General features: G+C 56.3%; 1 protein-coding gene across 1 annotated transcript; it reads left to right on the plus strand.

Moving 5' to 3' along the window:
- Positions 1-24,754: 24,754 nt before the first annotated feature.
- On the plus strand, positions 24,755-26,923 carry FIGNL2 (fidgetin like 2). The gene has a single exon (XM_030468176.1). It carries the CDS (start codon positions 24,755-24,757, stop codon positions 26,921-26,923), a length of 2,169 nt encoding a protein of 722 aa, XP_030324036.1.
- Positions 26,924-27,142: the final 219 nt, after the last annotated feature.

The raw sequence follows: 27,142 nt of genomic DNA on the forward strand, positions 1-27,142 counted from the left end.
GGACCCCTCCCCAACCCGCCGGGTGTTCTCCTTCCCCCCCCCCCCCCCTCTTGGTCCCTTATTAGATTTGCCAAAAAATTAGGGGAGTGTTTGGGAGGTTAATTAACACAAAGCACAGCTGGACGGGAATGCGGGGGCACCAGGGGGTTCCCCCCCTTCCATGCCCCCCCCCGAGCTGCCTGGGACCACCCGGGGTATCCTGTGGATCCCAGGATCCACCCTGGGGAGCCTCAGAGCATCCCCTGTGTGATGCTTCCAGCCCTGCAGGAACCGGGATCTCTCTAAATCGATGTATTTAGGGATGGAGAGAGGAGGGATCTGCTTCCTGAGGGGGGAAACTGAGGCAAGAAGCTGCCAAGGGGGAGGGGTGGGGGCTGCTCTGGGGCTCTGCTCCCCACCCAGAACCTGCTTTGTGCTCTCACCTGGGTGCTGCTGGGTCCCACCTGGACCCTGAGGACCTGGCGGACCCAGAACCAGCTCCTCGTGGTGCCCTTTGGGCTGAAGTTTTTCCTACAACATTTCCCACCCCCCCTAAACCCGAAACGGTTCGGCTGAGGGCGGTCCCGATTGGGCTCCACGCTCTTTTCCAACCAGAAGGGTTCTGGGATTCCAGGAGCTGCGTTTTAGAGGAAAATCCTGGCAGCTGGGGGGGGGATCTCCCCCAGCATCACTGTTTGGGAAGAGATGTGCCGGGAAATGTCCCTGGGATGGGGGGAAGCCGGGGAGCTGAGCTGGATCTGGGGGGGCAAATGGAGCAGAAATGGATCCAGGATGGGGATGGGGGGGCAAGTGGAGCAGAGATGGATCCGGGATGGATCTGGGGGGGCAAATGGAGCAGAGATGGATCTGGGGGGATAAATGGAACTGAGATGGATCCAGGATGGGGATGGGGGGGGCAAATGGAGCTGAGCTGGATCTGGGATGGATCTGGGGGGGCAAATGGAGCTGAGATGGATCTGGGGGGATAAATGGAGCTGAGATGGATCCAGGATGGGGATGGGGGGGCAAATGGAGCTGAGCTGGATCTGGGATGGATCTGGGGGGGCAAATGGAGCTGAGATGGATCTGGGGGGATAAATGGAACTGAGATGGATCCAGGATGGGGATGGGGGGGTAAATGGAGCTGAGCTGGCTCCGGGATGGGGCTGGGGGGGGAATGGGGCAGAGCAGGAGCTGCCTGGGGGTCGTGTCCCCCACCCCCCCGCTCCCTGCAGCCCGGTGCAGGTCTGGGTGCTGCCCGTAACCCGATGCTCCCATTCCTGTCATGTTTTACATGGCCGGGCATGTGGTTATATTTTGTTTTGCCAACCTTTGCTTTCCCCAAAGGAGGGAATGAAAGGGCCACTGTGCCTCCAGTTTATTGTGCCTCCCGAGAGCCCCCGGCTGCCGAAAAAAGCAGATGCCTTCTTGCTTAATCTGCCCTGTTGCTATGTAAACCTCCTTCCCCCTTTGATGTCCCCTATAAATACTCCATGTGTTTCCAATAAACTGGCATTTTTATCACTGGAGCTGTTAAAGGCAGATCTGGGTCAGATTTGTCCCCGGGCTCGGCCGGGGGTGCTCTGGGGAGCTCCTAAAGGGGAGCTGGGGCTGGGGGCCAGGATTGGGAGGGGACGATGCCACCGTAGCCCTGGCACCTCTCCCGGAACCAGGAGGATGCTCCTCAAATCCCTGAGACCACTGGATCTCCCCGGAGCTGCATCTTCCTCCTCCTGCATCCTTCCCAGAGGGGGGGGGGTTGGTGGGGAGGGTCCTGGTTGTGCTCCTGCAGCTCCAGCATCTCCATCCCGATGTCTGGACCATCCCCTGGGTCTGGGCATCTCTGTCCTGTTGGGAAACTGGAGGAGGGGTTGGGTTTTTTTTGTTTTTTTGTTTTTTTTTTCGGGGGGTTTGCTTGTTGGGGTTTTTTTTTGTTTGTTTGTTTGTTTTTTGGATTTGCTGTTTGGGGTTTTTTTTTGTTGTTGTTTTTAATCCCTACTTTTGGTCTGAAACCTGGTGTCAGGAGCCTGGCTGATCTATGCTGCAAAAAAAGGGGTCGGGAGCTCCCGTATTCTTTATTTTGACAGGGCAATGAAAGTGTTATGTAGTCGTGACGCCTCCCTGCTGCTCCACCCCCCCCTCTCGGCCTTTATCAACCTGAAAGAGCCCCGGATCCTATTTATAACCCAACCTGAATCGGGCTCTGCGTGGGGAAGGGGCCACAAAGAGCTGTGATTTATGGAGGCGGAAAAAACAATGCAGCCCCTCCCGGTTCCCCCCTTCCCAGCCCCCAGGGGAGAGCCCTTCACCCAGCCCCAGCCCCAGGGGGATGAACTCGGGGGGGTTGGGTCTGAAATGCCCCCACCCAAGGTGGAAGCAGCCCCCGAGGTTGGGAGGGGGGAGGTTTGTTGGTGACATCTGGATGTCCCTCGTGGGACCCCTCCCCTGGGAGCTGATGATGGGTGAAGCATCCCAGGAGGGTCTGGACTTTCCCTGCCGGGGGAATGGAGCTTCCCTGGCTCTCCTGGGTTTGGGAAAACTCACCCTGATCCCAGCATCCCCCCGGGAAAGCTGCAGCAATTAGATGCTGAGGATGCTGATGAGATAATTTCCAGGGGAAAAGTGTCTGGAAGCTGAGCTGAGAGGTTCCTGAAGGATTCTCTGCCTGCTGGTGGCATCTCCTCCATCTCCTCCATCTCCCCCATCTCCCCCATCTCCTCCATCTCCTCCATCTCCTCCATCTCCCCATCTCCTCCATCTCCTCCATCTCCTCCATCTCCCCATCTCCTCCATCTCCTCCATCTCCTCCATCTCCCCATCTCCTCCATCTCCTCCATCTCCTCCATCTCCCCATCTCCCCATCTCCATCTCCCCATCTCCTCCATCTCCTCCATCTCCTCCATCTCCTCCATCTCCCCATCTCCTCCATCTCTTCCATCTCCTCCATCTCCTCCATCTCCTCCATCTCCCCATCCCTGGACCCTCAGCAGGGTCCCTCTGCTGGGTACCACCACCCACCAGGGCTCCCCCCTGCCTGCACATCCACCCCTCCCCAGGCTCAGTTTTCACACCAGGAGCTTAACGAGGGTGTTTCTTCTCTCTGGACTAATTTATTCCCCTGTACATGGAGGTCAGGCAGGGTGCAGGGCCCTGCAGCCCGGGTGAGAAAAGCTCTTGACAAGGCAGATCTTGCTCTGCTTTCCATCAAGTGTCAGCCCTGCTGGGATGGTGCTGGGATCCCACAGCCACGTTCTGCTGAGGTTGGGTCCTGCTTGTGCTGAGCCCCAGACCCAGCAGAGCTGCTTGGGAATAACAGAAAAGGGATTTTTAGGAATTATGGGGAAAGCAGCTCCAAGGGCTGCACTCACCCAAGCACAAAAAACAGGGAAGAGGGAGGAAGGGAGGGACCTGCAGCTTCTTCTCCCTTGGAGCCCTTGAGGAGCTGGAATCCCACTGGGTAAATGTCCCCATCCTGGGTGTCACAGCAGTGATGTCCCAGCCCTCTCCTGCTTCCACCACAGCCTCAGCCCAGAGGAAAAGCTTCTTCTCACTGCTTTCAGGACCAAGATCCAAATCCAGACTTTCACAAGCCTGGAGGTATCCATAGTGTTGGTTCTTTGTCCTAAATCCAAACCAGGGTGGGACTGGTGTAAACCCACCCTGCCCCATGGTTTTCTCCTTCCAAAACTGAGCCAATTTTGAGGTCCAGAGCTGCCAAACCTTGGGATTTCAGACTTTTTTCCTCAAAATTCCTCTTTCCTGGTGGCTGGAGGTCATCAGGACCATCCTCAACGTGTTTGGAGTCCTGCTACCTCACCAAGAGTCTTGCAGAGAGTCAAGAGGATCCTCAATGGAGAGATTCAGAAGGCAACAAAACCCACCCGGAGTTCATGTTTCATTGCACGTTGATTTATCATCCCTTGAGTTAATTATTGACCTTAGCTTTGCCTTGGTCAATATTTACCTCCCCAGGTCAATAAATCTTGACGTTCACCTTAACAGAAGTCAATATCTCCTTAGTGTTTATCTATTCCTTCTGTTGCTAATTTTGCTGAAAGCTTTTATTTATTCTTAGGAAGAGGTCGCCCAGCTCTGGGTTTGCTTGGAGAGGAGAATCCTGGCTCATCCACCATGGACAAAGCCTTCACTTCCCTGCTGTGGCTCCTGGGGGGACATCCTGGACACAAAGTGTGAGTGCCAACCCTCCTGACACTGCTCTCTTCCATCTGGTGTTTTCCAAGACCAGTGGCACGGGATTTTCTGAGGCTGCTGAGAGGCCCAGGCATGGAGCTGGGGCAGGAGAAAGAAGAATCCCAGTTTTTCTTCAAATATTTATGGAAACAAACCCTCAGGGATGTCTGTTTGGTCCCTGAACTTCCCAGGCAGCTCGTGGGTGTTGTTCTCATGCCCCTGCTCCCAGTGGAGATGTGTCCATGGTGGGGATGGAATCATGACTTTCCAGCTGCTGTTGCCAAGCTCTGGAAATCCTCTGCTCCAGCTTCTCCTTCAACCCCCAAGGCTGGGGGGCAGGAGCACCCAACTCTGTCCCACTGGGCTCTGGGGTCCTCTCCAGTGATGTCTCTGCTCCCCCTTTCCCTTCCTTCCATGAAACAGAATTAGAGGAGCTGCTGAGGAGGCCATGAGTCCCATCCCCTCCCCTTTGGATCCCCCGTGACAAGGATTAATTGGAGTAGCCTCCTCCTGGCCACCATGTGCAGAAAAACCCCAGAGCCCCTGGAGGCCCCGTTCCCAGGGATGGAGGTTGGGGACATGTGGGCTGGAGGTGGCAGTGGAGGACACACAGTTTAGGGGATTCCTCTTTCTCCCCCCCCAACCTCATCTGCAGAGCCCGGGGAGAGCTCTGGGAAAAGCTGGATCCTGGAGCACTGGGTTTGGCCAGAGATTTCATCCAATTTGGGTCTAAACCTGCTCCTTGCCCCTGGCTGTGTGTCCTCTTGTCCACCAGGACCCCCTGCCATAATCCCTGATCTCTCTCCCCCTGTCAAGAGGAGAAGGGAATAACCTCCATCCCTGGGCCCTTGCCTCCAACTTTTAATATTTTAATTGAGTGAATTGACCTGGAGTAGTCTATTGAACTCTGCCTGACCTTTTAAATAACAGGTCAAGGATTTAACTTTGCAGCTCTGACCTCCTCCCTTATCTCCTGGCCCTGCTCCTTTCTCAATTAGCTGCCACCCCCCTGGCCCGTTGGGGCTGGGACCACTCGGCAGGAGCCAGCGTGTCCTCCAGGCACGAGTGGGAAATGCTCTGAAATGGAGCTCACTGGGGCTCCCTTGGCCTTTGCTGTCCTGCAGGAACCTTCTGCAGGGCCAAACATCCAGGAGCATCCCAGCAAAGCTTCCTCCTCATCTTTTGCTGCTAGAGAGGAGGGGTGGGAGAGGGGAAAGCAAAGGGAAGCTGAGGGTCCTGGAGCAGCCCCAGCTTCGTCCCAAGGTGTTTGAGGAGACTCTGAGGAATGTTCCTCATCAAGAGCTCATCCAGAGGAACAGCTTGAGGTCCCACCCACCCTGGTGAACCAAAGAAATGACCCCTCAGAGCAGATGCATCTGGAAAGCACTTGCTAGGGGGGGTTGTGTCAAGCTGAGGGTCAACAGAGTTTTTTTTTTTTTTTTTTAGCCTTTCAGCAGACCTGGGCCATGGGACCCTCCACAACCACATCAGCTTCAGCAAGAGGTCCTGTGCCAGCAGCCTCAGCAGGTCCCTCGTGCTCTGTGGGCCGGGGGGTGTCCAGAGGATGGACTCAGGTCCTGGCAAACCCTTGGGAGCTTTGAACCTCCCCAGGTGTCCCCTCCTTGGAGGCAGCTGGTGGCCATGTCACCCTCTGCCACCCAACAAATCTGGCTGGGCCATTGCCCTCCAAGGTGTCTGGTGCCATCCAGACAAACATCCTTGAAAATATTGCTAATTAAATGACAGGAACAGGATCCAATCATTCGGGTCAGAAAGAACCTCGAAGACCAAACCAAAGGGAGGAGGGGGGGAAGAGAGCCAAAGATTCCCAAAACCCCAAAACCTCCTCCTGGTCTCATTTTCTCTGGGGGAAAAGCTCAGGTTGGAGAGGAGCCCACCCTGGGGTTGGTTCCCCTGTTAAATTAGCGCCGGGCTCCACATTCCAGGGTATAAATATCTGCTATTGTGGTGCTGAGGAATGCGAGAGCAGCGGAGGCTAAAATTAAAGAGCGGGGACCGGGCAGCTCGGGTTACCGGGAACAAACCCTCATTGTGCTTCCCGGGAACCCGAGGGCCGGGGCTTGGAAACCACCCGGCCGAGACACGAAGTGGTCTTTAGTGACAATATTTGGACACAGACCTGAGGGTAAATCCACCCCCCACACACCCTAAGACCCCCCGAGGTTTCACGGCTTTTTCCAAGGGGGGGTTTCCTCTCGTCTGAGGGATGCTCTGACTGAGTCTCCTTCTCCTGCCCCGGCCTTAAGGATGAAATTCAGCCCCTCTGAGCCTCGTTGGGAGCTCCGAGTCCTTGCTTAAGGTGAAGGGGGAGGAGAAAGGTGAGAGCCCCCACCCCTGGTCTCTGCCCCTAAAACGCTCCCGTGGCAGAGCCGGAGATGCTGAGCTGAGATTTGCCAGCAGGGAGGCCACGGGGAATTCCTGGCCCCTGGAAAAAGTTGGTAATGGGCAAACGAGTGTCTTTAAAAAAAGAAAAAAAAGAAAAAAAAGAAAAAGTCTCGATAATCTGCAAAGGAGTGAGACTGGGGTTGTGCTGAGGTTGCTCTGGGGCCGTGGGGTTGGTGTTGGACATCCTGGGGATCCTGGTGCTTGGGGAATCTCCATGATGGCACCAAATCCTTCAGGAGAGCCTCTCCCTGTTTCCCTCCTCAGATGTGAAAGTCCCGTTGGCTGAAAACAAGGAACAGAGTTAGGAAGAAGGCAGAGGATGGAGGAAAGGAGAAGAAACCCATCAGATTTGCTTCTTATGTGCTGTTCTGCTCCACTAGTTTTGGTTGGGGTGCTGCTCTCAGCAAGGAGGGTGACTCTGGAATGTTGCTTCCCAGCTTAGTGCCAGTTTGGCTCCACACTCCCAGTTCCTGCATCCCAGCCTCAGTGTTGGACATACAGCTGGAATTCCTTGGGATGGAGCCTGGAGCTCCTCTACCTCCACTGGGGGTTTCATCTCATGTCCCAGGGGTTCCCTGGGATGTTGAACCCCCCTTTGCCCAGGGTCCAACCTCCTCTTTTCAGTCCCACTCCGGATTTCCACCTGGGGTTTCAGCCCCAATTTGTGCTGCAGAAAAGCCCCAGAAACTTCAGTAACTCCGGAGCCGTTTCCTGCTGCCGGCTCGGCGTCCCCAGAGTAATCAATTTATGGCCCCTAAAGCTCCTCTAAGTGGATTTAGCCTCTCCTGATAAATCTTTTCCCTTTGTCCGTGCCGGTTCTGCAGCCCCGGGCGTCAAATCGGCTGCTGGGGGGGATTAAACCCCCGTGGCTGGGACCCCCGCCCCACGCTGGCATCACTGCTGGGGCCTTGTGGTTGCTCCTCCCCCAAATCGTGGGAGAAATCGTTGGTTTTTTGTGGGTTTTTTTTGTTTTTTTAATTTTAGTTAGGTTTTGTTTGTTTGGTTGTTTAAGGGGAAACCTTGCTCCTGGGGTAAGTTATGATTTTTCTTCCACAAATGGACTAAACAAAGAACTCCTGGAACGGAGTTCTTTGAACCCCCTGCCGAGACAAAACCACCGGGACCCACTCGTGTGTTTATCCCCAGGAGACACTTGGAATAAATAAATAAAGTCACAAATGGAACCCGGCTCCGCGGGGGTCGGTGTTTTGGGGGTGACGCTCGGGCTTTCCCATCACTTTGCTCCTCTCTGGAGGCGAAGCCACCAACCCGGGGCTCTTCCTTCCCTCGGGAACGGGTCCGGCTCCAGGGGGTGGGGGTGGGTTCGGTGCCGGAGGGGTGGGGGATGCTCGGGCCGCTCATTCCCCGGCTCCAGCCTTCTGCTGGCGTTGCCGAGAGCCCCCTGAGCTCCACGGCTTTTAAGCACAACCAGATGTGGGAGATGAAGCTGTTAAAACTCCTTTTGTGCTCCCGGCTGATGCTGGGGGGGTTGGGGGGGGAATTCCGGGCTCCCACCCCCGTGCCCCCCCCGCTGGGGTTGCTGAAACCGGAGGCTTCGCTGGGGCTGGGGAGGGGACGGTGCCACTCGGATAATTCACGGGTGACAATTCGCTCGTTGTTCAAACCCAGATTGAGTTTTGTGCCCTGAGTCCCTTCCCCATTTTTTTTTTTTTTTTTTTTTTGCTCATTTTCAGGCGTCGCCTCCTCCAGAAACTCAGTGCAAGTTCTTGTAACCGGGGGAGCCTCTTCCCAGAGGCAAACCCCAAATCCTGGCAGGACTTTGCTTCCCAAAAGCACCTGGGGATGCAGCAGGGAGGGTCCCTCTGAGCTTGTGGTCTTGTCACCGGGAGCAGGTATCCCCCAAATCCCAGGAGAGAGCCAGGATCCAGCAGCCAATAAATCAGCAGCTCTCTGTAATTTTATGTAACCTTAATAAATCAGACAAATGAAAATAGCTCCAGCCTTGTAAGGCATAAATCAACCTTCTGCTCTGGCATGGTGCTTTAAAATAATTTGTAGATTGATGGTTGTCTGCCCGAAGGAGGGAACTGGGGGCCTGGGAAGATTTTTAATGACCGCTGCGGTGCGATGTCCCCCGGGCAGAGCCCCAGCTCCTCCCCCCGTCCCAGTTTGCCAGAAGAGGCTCCAGGGGAGCTGGGGGGGGGCTGCAGGGGGACAGGTCCCAGCCAGCTTGGGTCACCTCCCCCTGGCCTCGGGGTGGCAGGAGATCCGTGTCCCCATCAGGAGGAGCTCCAAGAGCTCCTGCCAGTCCCCAGAGAGAGCTGGTATCAAACCAAAGGGACAACATCAGTTTTTTTTTTTGGTTGGTTTGTGTCGTTCATTTCTATCCTCGTTTAATTTCTGCTGTGCTCCCAACCCCAGCCACTTCCTTGGGGTTCCCCCAAACCCACACAGGGTTTCTGGGGAGATGCTTTGCCTGCAAGAGCTGGGGTGAAGGTCTCTCCCCCACACCCTTCACCCTGATGGGATGATCTGTGGGGATCCCACCTTCCTGCCAGTGCCACGAGGTCGTAAACCCTCGGTCTGCTTGTTTGGAAGAGCTGCAATGAGCTTTTCTCCAAAATGGAGCTTGTCTCCTGGACCAGTATCCCACCTCCAGCATCTCCCTTCCACCCGGAGCTGAGCCATGACTGCTTCAGCTCCCCCTTCTCCTACATCCAAGGCCAGATTTTAAACCCTTCCGAGTGGGAATTTATAGCTCTTCCCAATCCCCAGGGAAGTGGGACATTAAATAATTAGAGGCCTCTTCAATGAATGCCTCTGGCTGGGCGTGGGGTGGGTTCAGAGCCCCAGCCCTGCTCTGGGCACAGCTGCTCCCACCCAGGGAAGCTCAGGGAGATGTCACCCGGCCATGAACCTGCAGCAAATATTGGGCATCACATGTCCCAATCCCAAGGATTATCATATTTGATCGTTAAAGCCCTGATGTGAGCTGTGGAATGCCAGCTTCCCTGTGGGAGAAGAGAAACCCCAGTGTTTTCCAGCAGAAGGTGTCAGCACAGATTTTTGCTGATGGTTTCTATTGCTGATCAAACGGGGGAAGAATTAACGAATTCGGACTTTTGATTAGGAGTTTATTTCTCTGAAAGGAATCATGGGGAGTGATTAGTGAAAATAAATTGCATGACCCCGTGGTTCCCATCCAGCGTTTCCTTGGCTAATGAGGTGAGGCTGAACTCTGCAAGCAGGGCTAGGAACCTGGTTTCCCAGTTTAATAAAAGTCAGCTCATACCCAGTGAAACCAGAACCATGGCCAATGTCAGGCTGGTTTTATTGCTGGCTGGAGTGACTGTCATTAGGTGCTGCCTGCAGGACAAAATCCTGGTGATCCTGGCAGGGATCTGCTGCTGGAGCTTGCTGGGTGACCACGATCAAGAGGATGGAGGGAAGGAGGTGGTGGGACAAACACCTTCATGGGATCCTGGGTGCTTGAGCCCATCAGCAAACACCTAAATATCCAGTCCTATCCCTACCTCCCTCTGGCAACAGCCAAATGTCCAGTGGGGAAACGCATCCAGGCCCCTCTGGGATGCAGAAAGAAGCTGAGTTCATTCCTTGCCCTGTTGAAGAGCCCTGGATGTCCCTCCTGGAGCACTGGGATTCCTGGAAAAATGAGTGGTGGGCGCAGGGGTGGGTGATGGCCCTGGGTGGGGACAGCTGTGAGGCAAATCCCCTTGTTAAAAAAATGTAGTGGTGGAGATGAAATGGGAAACTCCAAAGCCTGGAGGTTTGGGGAGAGTGGGAGGAAAGCTGGGACACAGAATCCCTCTCGGAAAGCTCAGAGGGACAAGAACTGAGACTCCAGGGTTGGAGCTCCACGTCCACGCAGGGCTCTGGGCTTGCTAAAAACCATCTGCTGCTTTGTCCCACCCAAAGCAAACGGCACAATGGTGCATTGTTAAATCTGGGGGGGGAGAAGAAAAATTAGGATTTTTTTTTTTTTTTTTTTGCATGTAAATAAACAAGGTGGGAGCAAAACACACTCGCAGATGGGGCAACCTTTGAAGCAGCAGAGGGGGAAGGAGTGAGGAGCTGCCCGAGTTGGTCTCGGTGGGAGAACCCCAATTAGTGAAATCGTGTCAAATCGCTGAGGCCAACACGAGGCCCCTTCTGCAAACGTCCCCTTTGTGCCCTCGGCCAGCGGGGTCTGGAATCACTCCCGGGGCAGGGCTGGGGCCAGAACGACAGCCCCGGGACGATGGGGCAGGGACCCGTCTCCATGCTCTGCCCAACTCCAGGCTTAAAAATCTGACTAATTTGCCTTTTTCCAGGCTTTTCCCAGCCGGAGAAGTGTGTGTGGGGGGTTCCAGTGTAGGATTGCAACAGGGTTAAAAGAAGGAGCTCCCCCATTCCGCACCCGTTTTTTCTGCTGCTGGTTTATGGGAGGGGTGGATCCGGGCAGCTCCAGCATCTGCCCCAGAAGTGACAACGCTCGGCTGCTCCCGAGGAGAAAAATGTGTCCCAACCCCTGGGGAAAAGGACATTTGCCGTGATGTGATTGCTGCAGGGAAGAGCCTGAGCTGGGGACAGAAAATGAAGCGGGATTGGGAGGAGGGGGGGGAAAGCAGGGAGCAAAGGCTGCGGGGCATGCAGGGAGAAAACCCACCCCCAAAAAAGGGTGAATTTTAGGCAAGTGTCACCCGCAGCCCCAGCCTGGGCTGAGCAAACCCTGTGTGGGTCTGGAGGGTTTTCTGTGGGGTGGGTAATGCCTCAATAAATGGGTTGTCCCGCGGCCACCCCCCAGTGACACAATATCCTTGGGGCAACTGTTTTATTTTTGCACGGTAAACTAATAGTAGGAAAGTATTCCAGGTATTTGGGATTCCTCTGAGTGCAGTGCGGCAGCTGAAGACCCAGCCCAGGGCTCCCCACAGCCCGAGGGTCCCCGGGGGGATGGCAGGGCTGGAGCTGGGGTGCAGGGCCAGGGTGCTATAGGGTGCATAGGGGATGGGGTGCTGGGGTTCAGGGGGCTGGGTTGCCGAGGTTCAGGGGATCGGAGTGCCAGGGAGCAGGGGGTCGGGGCGCTGGGGTTCAGGGAGCCGGGGTGCTGGGGTTTAGGAGGTCGGAGTGTCAGGGTTCAGGGGTTCGGGGTGCAGGGTCGCAGGGGTTCGGGGTGTCCCGCTGCCGGGCTCTCAGCTGCCCGCCCCCCCGCTCCGCCCCCTCCCCAGCCCCTCGCTGGACTCAGGGTCGCCCCCGCCTCCCCCCGCCCCCTCCCCAGCCCTGGGGCCGGCTCCGTCCCCTCCGCTCCGCCCCGCAGCGGCGCGGGGGCGGGTCGGTGGGCGGCGGGGGGCGGCAGCCCCAGCCCCAGCCCCGGCCTCGGCCCCGGCCCCGGCCCCAGCCTCAGCCCCAGCGCCGGCCCCAGCCCCGCCGCCCGCGGGCCGCCCCGCATTGTCCGGGCAGGATGCGGGGCCCCGCACGGCCGCCCGCCGCCGGGCTGAGCTAGAGCCGGCATGAGGAGGTGAGTGGGGGGCCAGGGGGGGTGGCAGGGGGGGCAGCAGGGAGGGAAGGACGGGGCAGACCCCCCCCCACACCGTGACCAGCGGGGCTGCCCAACGCCAGGCGGAAGGCACTTCCTCCACCCCCCTCCCCCGGCCACCCCTTCTTCGGTATCCTCCGAGCTCGGGTTTTGGGGAGAAAAGAGCCGGATTAGGGGTTCCGTAGCAGGGGGGGCCGCGGGGGGTTGGAGCGCCCGGTAACCCAACCCCTCCCCGGGGGCCGGGGCATCCCCCGCCCTGGGTTTTGCCTTTCCCCTCCCTCCTTTCCCCAAAAAGGGCTCAGAGAACGTGCTCATGACATGAGCCTGCTCGGCCGGGACCCTCCCGCCAGGGGGGCTCAGCGGGCGGCCCCGGGGGGAGCGGGGCCCCGGCAGCTCCGGTGCGCACAGAGGAGGGGACTGTCCGTCTGTCCTCCAGCCGGTCGGTCCATTAATTCCTCCATCCATCCAGCCATCCCCACCTCCATCCATCCCTCCATCCCCCCCTTCCATCCATCGATCCATTGCCCAGGAACAATGCGCGCTCCCCTTGGCCGCTGCCGCACGTCAAGCGCACGCTGGAGCGCTCGCCTTCAAAACAGTCCTGGTGTTGAGTTGCTGATGGCAATTTCTAATTAGCTGCTTTGCCTGAAAGGTCCTTTTCTTTTCGGTTTTGTTTCTCTTTTTCTCCTTTTTTTTTTTTTTCTTTCCCTTTTCCTTTTTTTTTTATTTATTTTTCCCCTTGAAGTGAGCTTTTCCCACTCGGGGGGACAAAAGGCACTTGGAGGGAAAAAAAAAAAAAAACCAAACCAGAAAGGTTTTAAAATAGCTTTAGACTGCGTCTTCCCGTGTCAGTTCTCTCGGGTTTGGGTGGTGTGCTGGTTTGGGTCATTGCTGGCTTCACTCTGAGATCCCAGAAGTGAACGCTGGCATTAAAACTGGACCTTGGGGTTGTGACAGATTTCAGGGGATTTCAGTGATTGTGCCGGGGTGAATTTGTCAGAAGAGACCTTGGACAGGCGAGGTGTTTGCTTGGGGTACCTGCTCGATTGATTTACTGGTGCTGTGTGTGGTTTTGAGGTGGTTTTTCCCCCTGATTTCTTTCCAGTGGTGCCCAGAGCTGGGGATTTCTGGGGTCACCACTCTGGTTCTGGGGTTCCTGGGTCCAGCGTGCGGCTCTGGTGCCTTTTTGCTCTTCGAGGTGGTTCTGAATGAAACATTTCTGTGGGGGGCTGAGGCCCAGGGGTTGTTTAGCACATTAAACATTTGTTTTAGCTCTCTTTAGCAGAAGTGTGTTGACATTTTCTCTTGGGGGACCGCTGGGGATAATGAATGGCACGTACTGTATTGTGCTGCTGGGCCAGCAGTGGGATCCTGCACTAACATAAACATCCAGGCCTGAATCCAGCCCAGATCCCAGCAGAATGGGCTCCCTGTTTACAGCAGTGCCAGTCCTGAGCCACAGCTCCCATTTAAAGTTTATTCTTGATTACAAAACCACCCCTGTTAACACTTGCCAGCTCTGTAGATAGATAATATTTTTAATTTTGGCTTGCTGACAGCTCCACCTTCACTCCCTGCTCCCTGTCCAAGCTCTGAAGCAGAGGAGAGGGAGCCAGCTGGGTGGGTTTCAGGGTGGTTGGGCCCTGGGAGGAGCAGCCCCGGGCTCTCCCTGCTCAGGATTCGTTTTCTCTGGAGCTGGGAAGGGTTTTGCAGCCGCCTTTGTTCTCCCTCTGAGCCCCCGCCGCATTCTTCCCTTTTGCCATTATCATTTTGGTTAAACAGCAAGGGGAGTTGTGGACCATATGGATCATGTTAACAATTGCTTATCTGGAACTGGTGTTTTCTCCTTCCTCCCTTCCCCCCCCCCCCCTTTTTTTTTTTCTCCCTTTCGGGGGTCGGGGCTTTGGGAGCATCTTGGGTTTGGTGACCCTGTAACTCTGGGCTCTCCTCTTGCATCCCAGCAGAGTTCATTCTCCCAGGTTAAAACAGGGAATAAAAGCTGTGAAACCTCCAAAGTGGGTTTCCTGGGATGGTCTGAAACACAGAAAGCAGTCTCTGAGGAGAGCAGCATGAGTACATCCATGAAGGAGCTTCTCCTCCCCCTGCAGCCCCCTGGTTGCCTTTATTTGGGGAGGAGGTTGGTGGCCAGGGGACCATCCCCGTCCTGCTTTGCCTCCTTGCTCAGACAGATGCAAGCTGAGGCCGTGGCTTTCCCAAATCCCCACTTCCCATCACTCCCAGCCCTGGACTTAGGTGCCTGAGTCCAAGTTTTGAGCCCTTACCCCATCTCCATCCACTGCTCCTGGGAATTTCAGCAGCTACCCGGGAAAAAAAAAAAAAAAAAACAAACCATCTGTAATTTGTATGATTTGGGGGCTCAAATACAGATGCGAGGCCCAGCCTTGGGCCACAGGAGTGGCTATCAGGTCACTGATTCCCCTCCTCCTTCCCCTGCAGAAAAAGTAAACACAAAAGCCTGCAGGAGCCGGGATCCCAGCGCCGGCCGATTCCCAGGAACAGTCGGGGTCTGTGTGGGGTCACCTGGGACGGGTGGCAAAATATCCCTGGTGTCCTTCAAAAATATCCCTGGAAGGAGCCTGGCACCCTGGGCTGGGGCTGCTGCCCTTGGCAGATGCTGGGGACTTGATTTGTGTCTCACTGAGCAGATATTCCAGAGGGCAGGAATGCCACCTCCGGATTTCTGTGCAGCCAAATCCTCTCCTTTCTTCTTCTTCTTCTTCTTCTTCTTTTTCTTCTCCTTTTCCTTTCTCTTTCTCCTCTTTCTCTTTCTCTTTCTCTTTCTCTTTCTCTTTCTCTTTCTCTTTCTCTTTCTCTTTCTCTTTCTCTTTCTCTTTCTCTTTCTCTTTCTTCTCTTTCTCTTTCTCTTTCTCTTTCTCTTTCTCTTTCTCTTTCTCTTTCTCTTTCTCTTTCTCTTTCTCTTTCTCTTTCTCTTTCTCTTTCTCTTTCTCTTTCTCTTTCTCTTTCTCTTTCTCTTCTTCTCCTTTTCTCCTTTCTTCCCTCCTATCCCTGCTTGGTTTTTTAATGGTTTGGGGGATTCTCCACCTCCCTACTTTCATCCCTACAGCTGGAAGGAGATGGATTGTGTGGAGGGTAGGAGAAAACCCTCCCTTCCTCCTTCCCTCTCTCCATCCATCCATCCATCCATCCATCCCTTAGGGCAGCAGATGTGGGAGCAGCAGCTTTGAGCAAGGATTCCTACAGGGAATTTTCCCCCAGATGACATTAATGCATCTCCAGGAGCCATCGTGACCCTTGCACCACTCTGACCCCTCCTCCGTGCCACACTTTGCTGGTTTTTTGTTTGTTTGGTTTTTGTTTGTTTGGTTTTTTGTTTTGTTTTGAGCTCCAATGGGTCCGGGGCTGGCAGGGAGGTTCCTTTTGTCACCCCAAGGCCACATCCCCTCACATCTGCCCAGATGTCAGCTGTAGGGGTGGTGGTGACCCCCAGCTTGGGGATGTTCCCTCCCTCTGCCCCAGTTTGGGTGCTGCTGGGGCAGAACTTTTTCCTGCAGCTTTTCAGCACCATAAAAACGTTTTTTTTGTTGTTGTTTTCTTCCTTTCTGGGGCTGGTCAGTGCAGGTGGGGGGCAGCTCTGTGCTGGTCTGCTCCAGGGGACTGGTTCTAGGGGTACTGGTGTTGCTGGTTCTGCTGGTGTTGCTGGCATCTTGTCACCCATCCCTGGGGACACAGCTGATGGATCCCCTGGGTCCAAACCAGACCCAGGCTTCAAGCAGGAGAATTCCCTGGGATCCCTGGGATCAGCATCCCAGCAAAGAGTAAAACCAGTTCCCCCCCAGTGCAATTCCCTGAAAACCAGTTTAGCCCCTTTGGAAGGTGCTGCTGCCACCAGTTTTGGTGCTGTGGCTCCTTTTGGCACCGTGGGATGTTTTCCTGTATTGTTTTCTTTGTGGGGACACAGACACAGCCTGGGGGTGCAGTGGGTGCTGGTTCTGGGGGTGGGTGATGCCGTGGGTCCTCCTGAGGGCAGGGGGAGCTGGGAGCAGGGGTGGGATACTGGGATGTGTTCCTGGTGGGATACTGGGATGTGATCCTGGTGGGATACTGGGGTCTGTTCCTGGTGGAGAACTGAGGTGTGGTTCCAGTGGGATACTGGGATGTGCTCCTGGTGGGATACTGGGATGTGGTCCTGGTGGGATACCAGGGGGTGTTCCTGGTGGGGATACTGGGATGTGCTCCTGGTGGGATATTGGAGTGTGTCCCTGGGTGGGATCATGGGGTGTTTTCCCAGCAGGATACTGGGATGTGATCCTATTGGGATCCAGGGCTGGACACTCATCTGGCCGAGTGTTTTCCCTCCAAAGATAAAAGAACCAAATTTTATTTTTTTTTTAAATTTTCTTTCTTTTTTTAAAATTCTTTTTATTTTTTAAAATTAAAAAAAAATAATATTATTTATTTATTTTCTTTCTTTTTATTTTTTTCCCCTCTCCCTTTTTTCCCCCAGCAAAAAAAAAATAAAATAGCTGAATAGTAGCAGAACGAGTGCCCCTTCCCCTTCCCCTGCCCTGGCAGCCCTCGGGACAGGACCCATCCCCTCTCAGAGCCTTCGTGGTGTCCCCACAGGGGCAGCACTGAGAGGGAGGGGACTCGCGGCATCGTTTGGGGACACCGGGACCCGGGTCCTTTCTCTGGGATTTTTTTTTTTTTTGGGACCTGCAGCCGGGCTGCTTTGTCTCCGGATCCCGAGGGAGGTTGGGACCGATCTTTGGGAAGAGGCTCCGGAGCACTTGGCTCTGGGATCGGGATGGGCGGGGATGGAATTGATGGCGAGGGGCTCGGTGAGGCCACGCCGGGGCTTGGAGGGGTTGTGTGGGGTTTCTGCCACCTTGGGAGGGAAGCTCAGGGGGTGCCCCGTGTCCTGTGTCCTGTGTCACCATCGGGACACCGGGATTTGAGTCCCGTGCCCCTGTGCCGTGTCCCCATCGCAGCCCCAGGCAGGGGGGTGGTGCCCGGGATGGGTTTGTGGTCCCGGTGCCACTGGCAGGGGACACGGTGACACTTCTTCAGGTGACACTTCTTCAGGTGACACTTCTTCAGGTGACACTTCGCAGCTTCACACTTTTCCCAAGCCGAGTTTTAGTAAAAACCCAAGGAGATTTTGGAGATTCAATGCAGGTGCCACCAAATCCTGAAGTTTGAGGCCACCACTTGGACCCTGGGGGTTGGTGGCCACGCAGCCCCCTTCCCCCCAGCTGGTGATGGGGAGGGGATCTCTCTGTTCCTATCAAGAGATTTCCCTAAATCTATGGATAATGTGGGATATTTGGATGCTCCCACTTCCACCTTCATCACCCCCAGCTCGAGGGGCAGGGTTGGGGGTTTGTCCCAAGCCCCATAAAGAATATTGTGACCTTGGGCTGCTCTCCTGCTCTAAGGTGATTACTTTTTAATGAGTGGCTGCTGAAAAGGGAGAAAAAAATGAATTATTTCTGCCCTAGGATGAGCTCTGGGAGACAGGAGTGGCTCTGCCCCCATTGATTTGCTCCTGTGTGGAGCCAGAGTGGCACCAAAGTTCTCCTTGGGTTCCCTGGTGACACCTTCACCCCCACTCTGCTGCATCCTTATTATTCTTTAATAATGTATTTTTAGCCTTATAAAAATATTAACAAGAATAATTAATAATAATAATAACAGCCTTAGCTTTTTTTAATTTTTTTTTTTTTGAGCAGCCGTGGCAGGTTGAGGTGTTTGCACCCTGCTCTCTGGAATTACACATAATTCTTGGCTTGTAAAAAAATATATATGCATATATAGATAATTATATATAATAATTAGCCTACAACAGCCATGGAACTGCAAATTCCTGGGTGCAGGGAACTAAATTCTAGGGCCCAGGGGATCCCCAAGTCTGTGCCCACCCGTCTGAGTGAAGCTGCAGCCTGGGGGCTGAAGCAAAGAAAGAAGGAACTTCCCCCCCCCCCAGAAGAAAAAAAAAAAAGGAAAAAAAAAAAAGAAAAAGGGAACTTCTGGAAAATCCATTAGTGAATGGTGTGCGGGAGGGAGCTTTGCTTTTCATGCTGCTGAGGCTGTGTTTAAAAAAAAAAAAGAAGCTGGGAGTCAAAAGGCTTCTGAAAACAAAAGCCACGGAGAGGCCTCCCCCAGCCCAGCTCCAGGCTGGGAGGCTGCAGGAAAATGGTCCCAGGCCTGGGGTCCTTCATCCCATGGGGACCAGGAGCTGCAGAACTGGTGGGAAAAGAGGACTTTTTGGTTCAGCACGGAAGGGTTGGGAGGTTCCTTGGGATGAAGAGATTGGTTTGGTCCATGGAGGAGATGAGCTGGAGCCTTCCTGCTCCCACTGCCAAGAGGCTCTGGTGCAATATTGCTCCTTGCCACAGCCCCCGGCACAACCCCAACCCAAGGAGAAGATGCACCAAGGGTTGGTGGCTCCTGGTTTTGGGTCCTGAGGAGCTTTTTGTTGGAGCTTTATCAGGGAAAACAGCTGGAGAGGAGAGGGCTGATGGGTGCCCAGCCCCTGGGCCCCTTTTGAGCATCATCTGCATCAGATGCATCCAAATGCTTGGAAGATGCTGAAACCCTCAGAGGAGCCCATCCAGGAGGACACAGAAAGTCCTGGGGGGGGTTCCAACAAGTGGTTTAGGACAGAGCAAGGTCAGGCAGGACAAAGAGGTTTTCAGAGCAGCTTCTGACAGCACAACCTGTGCTGAGTGGCTTCTGTAGGACCAGAGATGATCTCGAGGTGCCTTCAAAGCCATTTCTCTCCCTGTAAACCACCTCAAGGGGCATCTCCACAGCCAGGATCTCCACGGGTGGCACATTTCCAGGTGGGCTTGAGGAGGACGTGGCTGTGGTCAACTCTTGGCCAAGCCCAAGCCAAGTCCTTGCCTCTCAGTGGCAAAACCCTGGGGTGTCCCTGTGGGCTTGGGTGGTGGGACCAGGAGCCTTGGGGTGTGCTCATCACCATTGCTGGCTCAGCTGTTGTTATGCAGATTGCATGCAAATTGGGCCCCATTTGACCTCCCAACCTTTTTCTGGGGCCAATTTTATGGGGGGAAGGGGTTCTGCTGATTGGAAATGGATTTTTCACTCCAGTGTAATCCCCTGGAAACGGGATGGGTCCAATCCTGAGGAGCTTGTCCAGCATCAAGGAATGAAACTGGGATCTGAGCAGCACCCGTGGGCTGTGGGACCCTTCCCTGAGGGTTCTCCTGGCCCTTGAGCACCTGCTTTGAGGGGTGGTGGGCTTTGAGAACCTGAATGCTCAGGGATGCTTTTCCTAAAAACCTCCTTCCTACCTCATCCCTCAAGCAGTGAACATCCCAGCTGGAATGTCACCCCCAGGAGTGTCCTATGGAGGAGACACAAGAGTGTGGACAGGAGCCACACTTTGCATGTCAGAGGGTGCCCATAGCTGGGAGTGGGAGGGAGGAGGATGGATTAATGCCATAATTCATCTTTTGGGATTAATGTTCCTCTGGGGAACACTGGAGGGATGTGCCAGTGGTGTGGCAGGAGCAGGCGGCTCCATCCAGGCCCCCTTAGGGATCTGGAGACCCAAACTCGTTGTCCCTGTGTTCCTGGGGGTGATGAGAGATGCAGCCCAGGTCATACACCCAAGGCCTCAGATATAAACCCCAAGAAAGAGGCTGATTTGTTTATTTGGTTTTTTTTTCCCCACTTGTAGTGAAATGAGGCAACCAGGTGCCACTGATTGCCAGGGAGTGGGGATGAGCTGTGTCAAGCCCACCTGTGCCTGATTAGGGTATGGTACCTTTTATTGGCCCCCTAATCCTGCTCATGGCAGTGGGGGCCCTGCCCTAATCAGGCCCAGGTGGGCTTAACACAGCTCATCCCCACACCACCTGGTTGCCTCATTTCACTACACCCACTTTTATTTTAGGTCCCTTTTCTTGCTGCTCTTTCTCCCCACGCTGACCCCCCTAGAGCAGAATTCCTCAGATGCCCCAACTCCATCCCCTCTCCCAACAACTCCCAGATTTCCTCCCCACCTCCCCTGGCTCTGGGGACTCCCAGGGACACCCTCTTTGCCTGGGTCCCTCTTGGTGACATTGAGCTGCCACTTTCTCCCCTTGCCCCACCAGGTGGGGGATGCTCAGCTCTTCCACATGGCATTTGGTGGCCAAGTGTTGGCACCCAAGTGCTGGGTGCTGGCCCATTGGTGACTCCTGGGCTGGGTTGGTCTCCATCTGCTCCACACTTGAGAGATGAGTGGGAAAACTGGAGCTGAGGCTTCTTCTCCTGGGGGTAGGGTGAGGGCAGGGGGTGGGGAGTTACCCTAAATCCTTTTAACATCTGTACATTGACCCTGTTGATTGAAATCCCATCCCAGGCTTGGTCAGCACCCGTGGGGAGGGGATGGGATGGGGAGGGGTGGGGGGGTGGATGTGGTGGGCAAAGAATTGCAGCTCCTCGATGGATTTGTTGCCAAACAACCCCCAAAAATTGGGAAAATGTGATGGGTGGGGGGTTGAAAGGTCCTGTGCTTGGCTTCCATCACATCCAAGTGTGGCTTTGGGCTCTCCTGGTCCTGGTATTGGTGGTGGGACTGGTTCTGCCACCAGTACCAGGCTGGTTTGTGTGTTCTGGACCCGTCGTGCAGGGATGCAGCAGGAATGAGCAGGATTTAAGTTAAATGTATGCAACAACATCCCCAGCAGTTGCTGTAACCCACAGCTGGGATGTTTCAGAGCCATTGGCACAAGCCTCAGGTTCACAGGGAATGTGAGCAAAGGATCTGCAGGGGTCATGGTTCTGATTTACAGCCATGGTTGGACTTGTAATGCCCTTGCACTTTGCCTCCAGTGCTCTCAGGAGGCAGGGACAACCAAAAGGATCATTGGGAAACACCTCCTTTAAGAGAGAAGAAGTCATTCCCCTGCCTCCTGCTCTCTGGAAAGATTTGGGGAATTTCTCCTCCTGCCTCCTTTGGCCTTGGAGACATCCCTGGAACCTTCAGGGTTGCAAAATCCCTGGAGGTTGCTGGGAATCCATCTGCAGCAGCCAGAGTCTGCTGGATTCCTGCACCTTGGGGGGCTGGGAGCAAAACCCAGCCCAGAAAATCCACCACACACAAAACCCTGGGTAGGAGAAGCCTCGGTGAAGGACGTGGAGCTTGCAGGGTCCAGGTTTGCTCCTGCTGGGCCCAGAGGTTGCATGTGGGAGATTTAAAAAGCTGGGAATTGGGACAGCAACTGGAGATGGGCTGGGAAGAGGTGGCATTGGGCCATCAGACCCCATCTGGGGGTTGCAGGGCTGATGGAACCACTCAACCTCTGCTGAAAAAGGCACAAATCCTCCTGTCTGGCAGCTCTGCAGAAAAAGGAGCCATCAGCATTTCAACCAGCAGGACAGCACGAGCAAAACCAGGAGCAGAGGGAATGGATGGAAGCTGTGCCAGGGGAGGTTTAGGCTGATGTTAGGGAATCTTTTCACTGAGAGGGCTGTCAGACACTGGGATGGCCCAGGACAGTGGTGGAGTCACCATGCCTGGAGGCATTTAAAAGGCATTTGGACCTGGTCCTTAAAAACGTGGTTTAGGAGTTAGATGATGGTGTTGGTCAAAGGTTGGGCTGGATGATCCTGGAGGTCTCTTCCAACCTAAACATTCTGGGATTCTGTGAAATCGTGAGCTCCTCAGCTCCTTCCTGCATCAGGACCTGAAGGGTGGCAGTGTCTGCCCCTTCCCAGGGGCTGGGATGCTGCCAGGGGACCTCAGGACACATCCACCAGGCTGGAAGTGGCTCCTTCTGGGATGGAAACCTTTGGCTTTCTGCATCCTCAGCCTGGCTCTCTTTGCTCTTGGGCCATCCTTCTCCTTCTTTGCCTTCCAAATCTATTCCAAGCCTCTCCCTGGGGACACTGGGGGAGGGGGGGGGCTCAGCTTTGCCATCACCCACCGAGGTTCTGCCTGCGTGTGATGGGACCACGACACGCAAAGCACACGCGTGTGTGTGGGGTGCCCCGTGTGCAGGCTCGAGAGATCCATGCTCCAACAAAGAGGGGATGCTGCTAAGGGGCAGCAAAATCCCCTGGTGGGAGTTTTTCCTTGTGGGGGTGGGGGGAAGGAGGGAAAAGGGGGGGGGAAGCACCCCAACGCTCTGAGCCGTTGGACACCCTCGGCCCCGAACAAAAGCCCAGTTCAGAGAGGCTGCTGAATAGATTAACAAGATTTCCATAATTAGGGCAGGAGGGAACAATAGGATTCTCCCCTGCCCAGCCCCCCCTGGCTGCCTTTGTCTTGGCCTGGGGGATAATGGGCAGCAGTGAGGGTGGGAACCAGCCCGGCCATTTGGTCACTGGACAGTAATTTTCTCACACTGCCAAGGGGAGCATTGAAACATCTGTCCCGCTCCGCACGCTTCGTTTCAAACCCCCTGACAACTTCTCCCTGCCCTCCCTTCCCCCCCCACCTCTGCCTGGTTTTCCCCCGGGAAAAGGGAAACTTTGGGTGTTTCTTATCATAGAATCCCAGAATCACAGAAAGGGCTGGGTTGGGAGGGACCTCAGAGCTCATCCAGTCCAACCCTTGATCCACTCCCCCCGTGGTTCCCAGCCCATGGCACTCAGTGCCACATCCAGGCTCTTTGGAAAGATCTCCAGACACGGAGAATCCACTACTTCCCTGGGCATTCCAGTGTCTGATCACCCTCTCTGCAAAGAATCCTTTCCTAATATCCAACCTAAACCTCCCCTGGCAGAGCTGAAGCTCTGCCAGGGGAGGTTTAGGTTGGATATTAGGAAAAAATTCTTTAGTCCGAGCCCTCTTATCCCCCTGATACCTCCCCGACCCCCCCTGGCTCCAACCTCCTTTCAGGGAGTTGGAGAGAGTGATGAGGTCTCCCCTGAGCCTCCTCTTCTCCAGCCTCAACACCCCCAGCTCCCTCAGCCCTTCCTCACAGCAATTCTGCTGGATCCCTTCACAGCCTCCTTGCTCTTCTCTGGACCTGCTCCAGCACCTCAATCTCCTTCCTGAGGGGCTGAGGGGCCCAGAACTGGACACAGGATTCAAGCTGTGGCCTCCCCAGAGCTGAGCACAGGGGCAGAATCCCTTCCCTGGACCTGCTGGCCACGCTCTTCCTGAGCCAGCCCAGGATGCCATTGGCCTTCTTGGCCACCTGGGCACACTGCTGGCTCCTCTTCAGCTTCCTGGCAATCCAGACTCCCAGGTCCCTTTCTGCCACTCTGTGTCCAGCCTGGAGCTCCCCATGGGGTTGTTGTGGCCAAAGTGCAGGACCCGGCACTTGGAATGTTGAACCTCATCTCATTGGAATCAGCCCAACTCTTCCCCCAATTCCATCTCCTTGGGTTTGCTTCTCCCTTCTCCCTTCTCCCAGGGTTCTCTTGGCTCCTCTCTGCTCCTGAGGGACAGGCCAACCCCAGTCCCAGGGTGCTGGGTTGTCCATCCTCTTGCAGGCTCTTGGCCAAAGCAGTTCCTGGTATTATCTTTGTTTGGAGATCCCAATGTTGAGCTGGCAGTTGAGGTGGTGGAACCCATCTGGAGAGAAGTTGGGTGCTCCTGGGAGGGATGGGCCTTGGCTGCAGGGTTGTCCTGTTGTCCTCAGGGTCTCTTGTCCTCAGAAATGAAGCTCATGCTGCCTGATTCCATATTGCAGGAGAAGACAGATGGGGACTTGCTCAGGATACTGGGGCCTCCCTTCTGCAGGAGCAGTGGGTGACATTGTCCAAGTGACCACTGAGGGTGGTTTTGGAAGAAATGGCCTGGAAATGCCACCACTCGTGGTGATGGTGGCAGATGATGCAGATCCTCAGGGAGTCACCCATTCTCCCCTTGAATAGCTTCTCTGTGCAAGGCAAGGCACTTCCATCCCTCTTCTCCTGGCCAGACCTGGGCTCAGGGATAGGGGGAGAGCGGTGGCATCATCTCAGGCAGCATCTCCTTTGTGCTGGTGAAAAAAAAAGTCCCTTCCCCCCCCCCGGGCTCTGCCGGGGCATTGATCTATCGGGAGCACTTTAATGATGGGCATTAAGTGCCGGGAAGCTGCCGGCTCTGGCTCGCAAAGCCACCATTTCAATCCTCTTGTGGAAGTTTGATACCCAAAGTGGAAGCACAAATGCCGGGGGAGGCAATTAAAGCATTAAGGAAATCTAATTGTGCAGCTGAAAGGCTGAGATGTCCCCAGCCCGCACAAGGTCCCCTCCTGGCTCCTGCTTCAGTGTCCCCCGAGGCGCTGGGGGAAAGGAAGGGAAGGGGGACAGGGGGGTCCTGCAGCAGGGTGGCAGTGGGGGACACTGCCACGACCCTTGGGGGGTGCTCTGGGGCCACCTGGGATTTGGGCTCTGGAGAACAAGAGGATGATGTGTCCCCAACCGTGGTGTCGTGGTTGGTGGGGTGAGTGGGGGGACCCCTGGCATCTTCTGGAGAGCCCCCCCGCCCCACACGGGATGCATTTCCACTTGGTGGAGCTGGCTGGTTCTCCCAAGTGCTCCTGGTGGCTCCTTTTGGGGACATTTGTACCAATGGTGGTCGAGGAGGAGCTGGCACGGAGAGCTGCTGGCTCAGAGTGCTTTGCAATCAGGAGGTGACACCAGGACAGGGCGCTGGGGGGGGGGGTTTGGAGGTTTCCCCCATGTAGGGAAGGAAGGGCTGGTCCCCATCTCCCCCCCCCACGCTGTCCTGTCTCCCCCACAGGTCTGTTGAAGATGCACTGGTCACCAGAGCATGCCCAGTCCCTCAACCAGTGGCCGGAGCAGCACCTCGACGTCTCCTCCACCACCTCCTCTCCAGCCCACAAATCCGAGCTCTACCCCAGCACCCGACAACGTTTCAACTACGCTTGGGCCAACGACGACATCTCGGCCCTCACCGCCTCCAACCTCCTCAAGAGGTACGCCGAGAAGTATTCGGGGGTGCTGGACGCACCCTACGAGCGCCCGGCGCTGAGCGGCTACGGGGATGGAGCCTTCGGGACGGTTAACGGGCAGAAAGGGGACGGGGAGCCCTGGCCGGGGGCTCACGGCTCCGACGGCTCCTACCCCCTGACCCCCCTCCACGATGCTCTCCCGGGGGCCAAGGGGGTGGTGCCCCCCGCCGTCCCCCCCGGCGGTGGAGCCATCAGCCTGGGGGGTTCCCCCGTGGTCTCGGCCAACCTCGCCGACCCCATTTATCCCGGGAATTCCTGCGGAGGAGCCGCCGCCGGTTCGGCTGGGTTGGGGTCATCTCAGGAATATCCCTCAGGCTACGGCGGCACCTACTTGCCCTCCGGCTATTGCACCCAACCCGCGGCCGCGCTTCCCCCCCCGCACCCCCCGGGGCTCCTGCAGCCCCCGCACCCCTCGCCCGCCCTCGTCCCAGCCTACGGCTCCTCCGGTCCCGTCTACAACTACGCGGCCGGCACCTACCCGCCCCAGCCGGGCTACGGGGCCATCCACCCGCCCCATCCCTCCGCTTCCTACCTCCCCTCCGCCATCGCCACCCCCACCCCCATACCGGCCCCCCCGCCCCCCACTCGCCCCACCTATGGCTACCAGGGGGCGGGTTTGGCCCCGCTGGCCGTGCCGCCCCTGGGCACCGAGGCGGCGGGAGCCCTGAAGCGTAAAGCCTTCGACATCTCCGGCGGGGAGGACGAGGGGGAGGGCAGGTACAGGAAATACAGCTACGAGCAGCCAAAGTCCCCCTACCCCATGTCGGACAACGGCGAGTGCCGGGGCAACGGGTTCGGTGGCAGCACCGAGTCCCCTCAGGTGACCTTCAAGCCCGGGAAGCGGCCGTCGGGAGCCGGGAACGCCGAGGAGCACAGCGGGAAATACGGGGGGCAGGCAATGAAGAGTATGGTGTCACCACCCTACGGTGCTGGGGATGCTCCTCTGAGGCCACCCGAGCCCTTCGAGAAGTTCAGTCCCCCCCTGGCCAACGGGGAGCGGGCAGCCGAGCCGGGCCCCCCCTTCCCGTTGCGGCTGCCCCCCAAAGCACCGCTCTTCGGCATGGAGGAGCAGCCCAAGAACGTCGACCCCATGGTCTTGGAGCTGGTGAACACCAAGATGGTGGAGAGAGGGCCCCCCGTGCAGTGGGCAGACATCGCTGGGCAGGTCTCTGTCAAAGCCACCATCGAGGAGGAGCTGGTGTGGCCCATCCTTCGTCCCGGCGCCTACACCGGGGCCAACCGGCCGCCCCGAACCATCCTGCTCTTCGGTCCCCGGGGCACGGGGAAGACCCTGCTGAGCCGCTGCATCTCCACCCAGCTGGGCTCCACCTTGCTGAAGCTCAGTGGAGCAGCCCTGCTCTCCACCTGGAAAGCTGAAGCCGAGAAGATCCTGCAGACCGTCTTCTTCGTGGCCAGCTGCCGGCAGCCCGCCGTGGTGCTCATCACCGAGGCCGAGTCCTTGCTGGTGGCCCGGGCCAGCGAGGATGGCAGCCAGGTCAGCAACCTCAAATCTCAGCTCCTTTCCTACATGGACAACGTCTCTACCTCATCCGAGCAGAACGTGGTCATCATCGGCACCACCTCCAGGCCCGGCAGCATGGACGAAGCTTCCCACCGCCGCTTCGCCAAACGCTTCTACATCTCCCCCCCCGACAGCATCGCCCGGAGACAGATCCTCCACCACGCCCTGGCCCAGAGGAGCTCCTGCCTGAGCGAGAGGGAGATGTCCTCCTTGGTGCAGCACACCGAGAGCTTCTCTGGCAGCGAGCTGGTCCAGCTCTGCCAGCACGCCGGGGCCACCACCACCCTGCACGCTTTGCCGGGGCAGATCCAACCCACCTCCTACCAGGACTTTGAGAAAGCCTTCTGCAAGGTCCGCCCTGCTGCCTCCCAGAAGGAGCTGGACTTGTTCCTGGAGTGGGATAAAATGTATGGCACCCGGCACTGATGGTGTGGTGGTGGAAAAGTTGGGGGGGGGGACAGGCTTGGACCCTTGTCCCCAACCCCAGGGACATCCCGGGGACTCGGGTGAGGGATGGAGCCACCTTGGGCTCCGTGGGAGTTCCCCATGAGCCAGGGCCAGACCCATCTCCTGAAAAGCAGGGAACCCTCTCCCTAAAACCCTCCCCCCCCTCCCCCCGGGCCTCTTCTTTCCTATTTTGGGACT

Source organism: Calypte anna, chromosome 33 (assembly GCF_003957555.1).
Source record: "Calypte anna isolate BGI_N300 chromosome 33, bCalAnn1_v1.p, whole genome shotgun sequence".
Classification (NCBI taxonomy): Eukaryota; Metazoa; Chordata; class Aves; order Apodiformes; family Trochilidae; genus Calypte; species Calypte anna.

Excerpts from the sequence above, each read along its gene's own strand:
- FIGNL2 (XM_030468176.1), top strand. The coding sequence starts at position 24,755 with ATGCACTGGTCACCAGAGCATGCCCAGTCCCTCAACCAGTGGCCGGAG.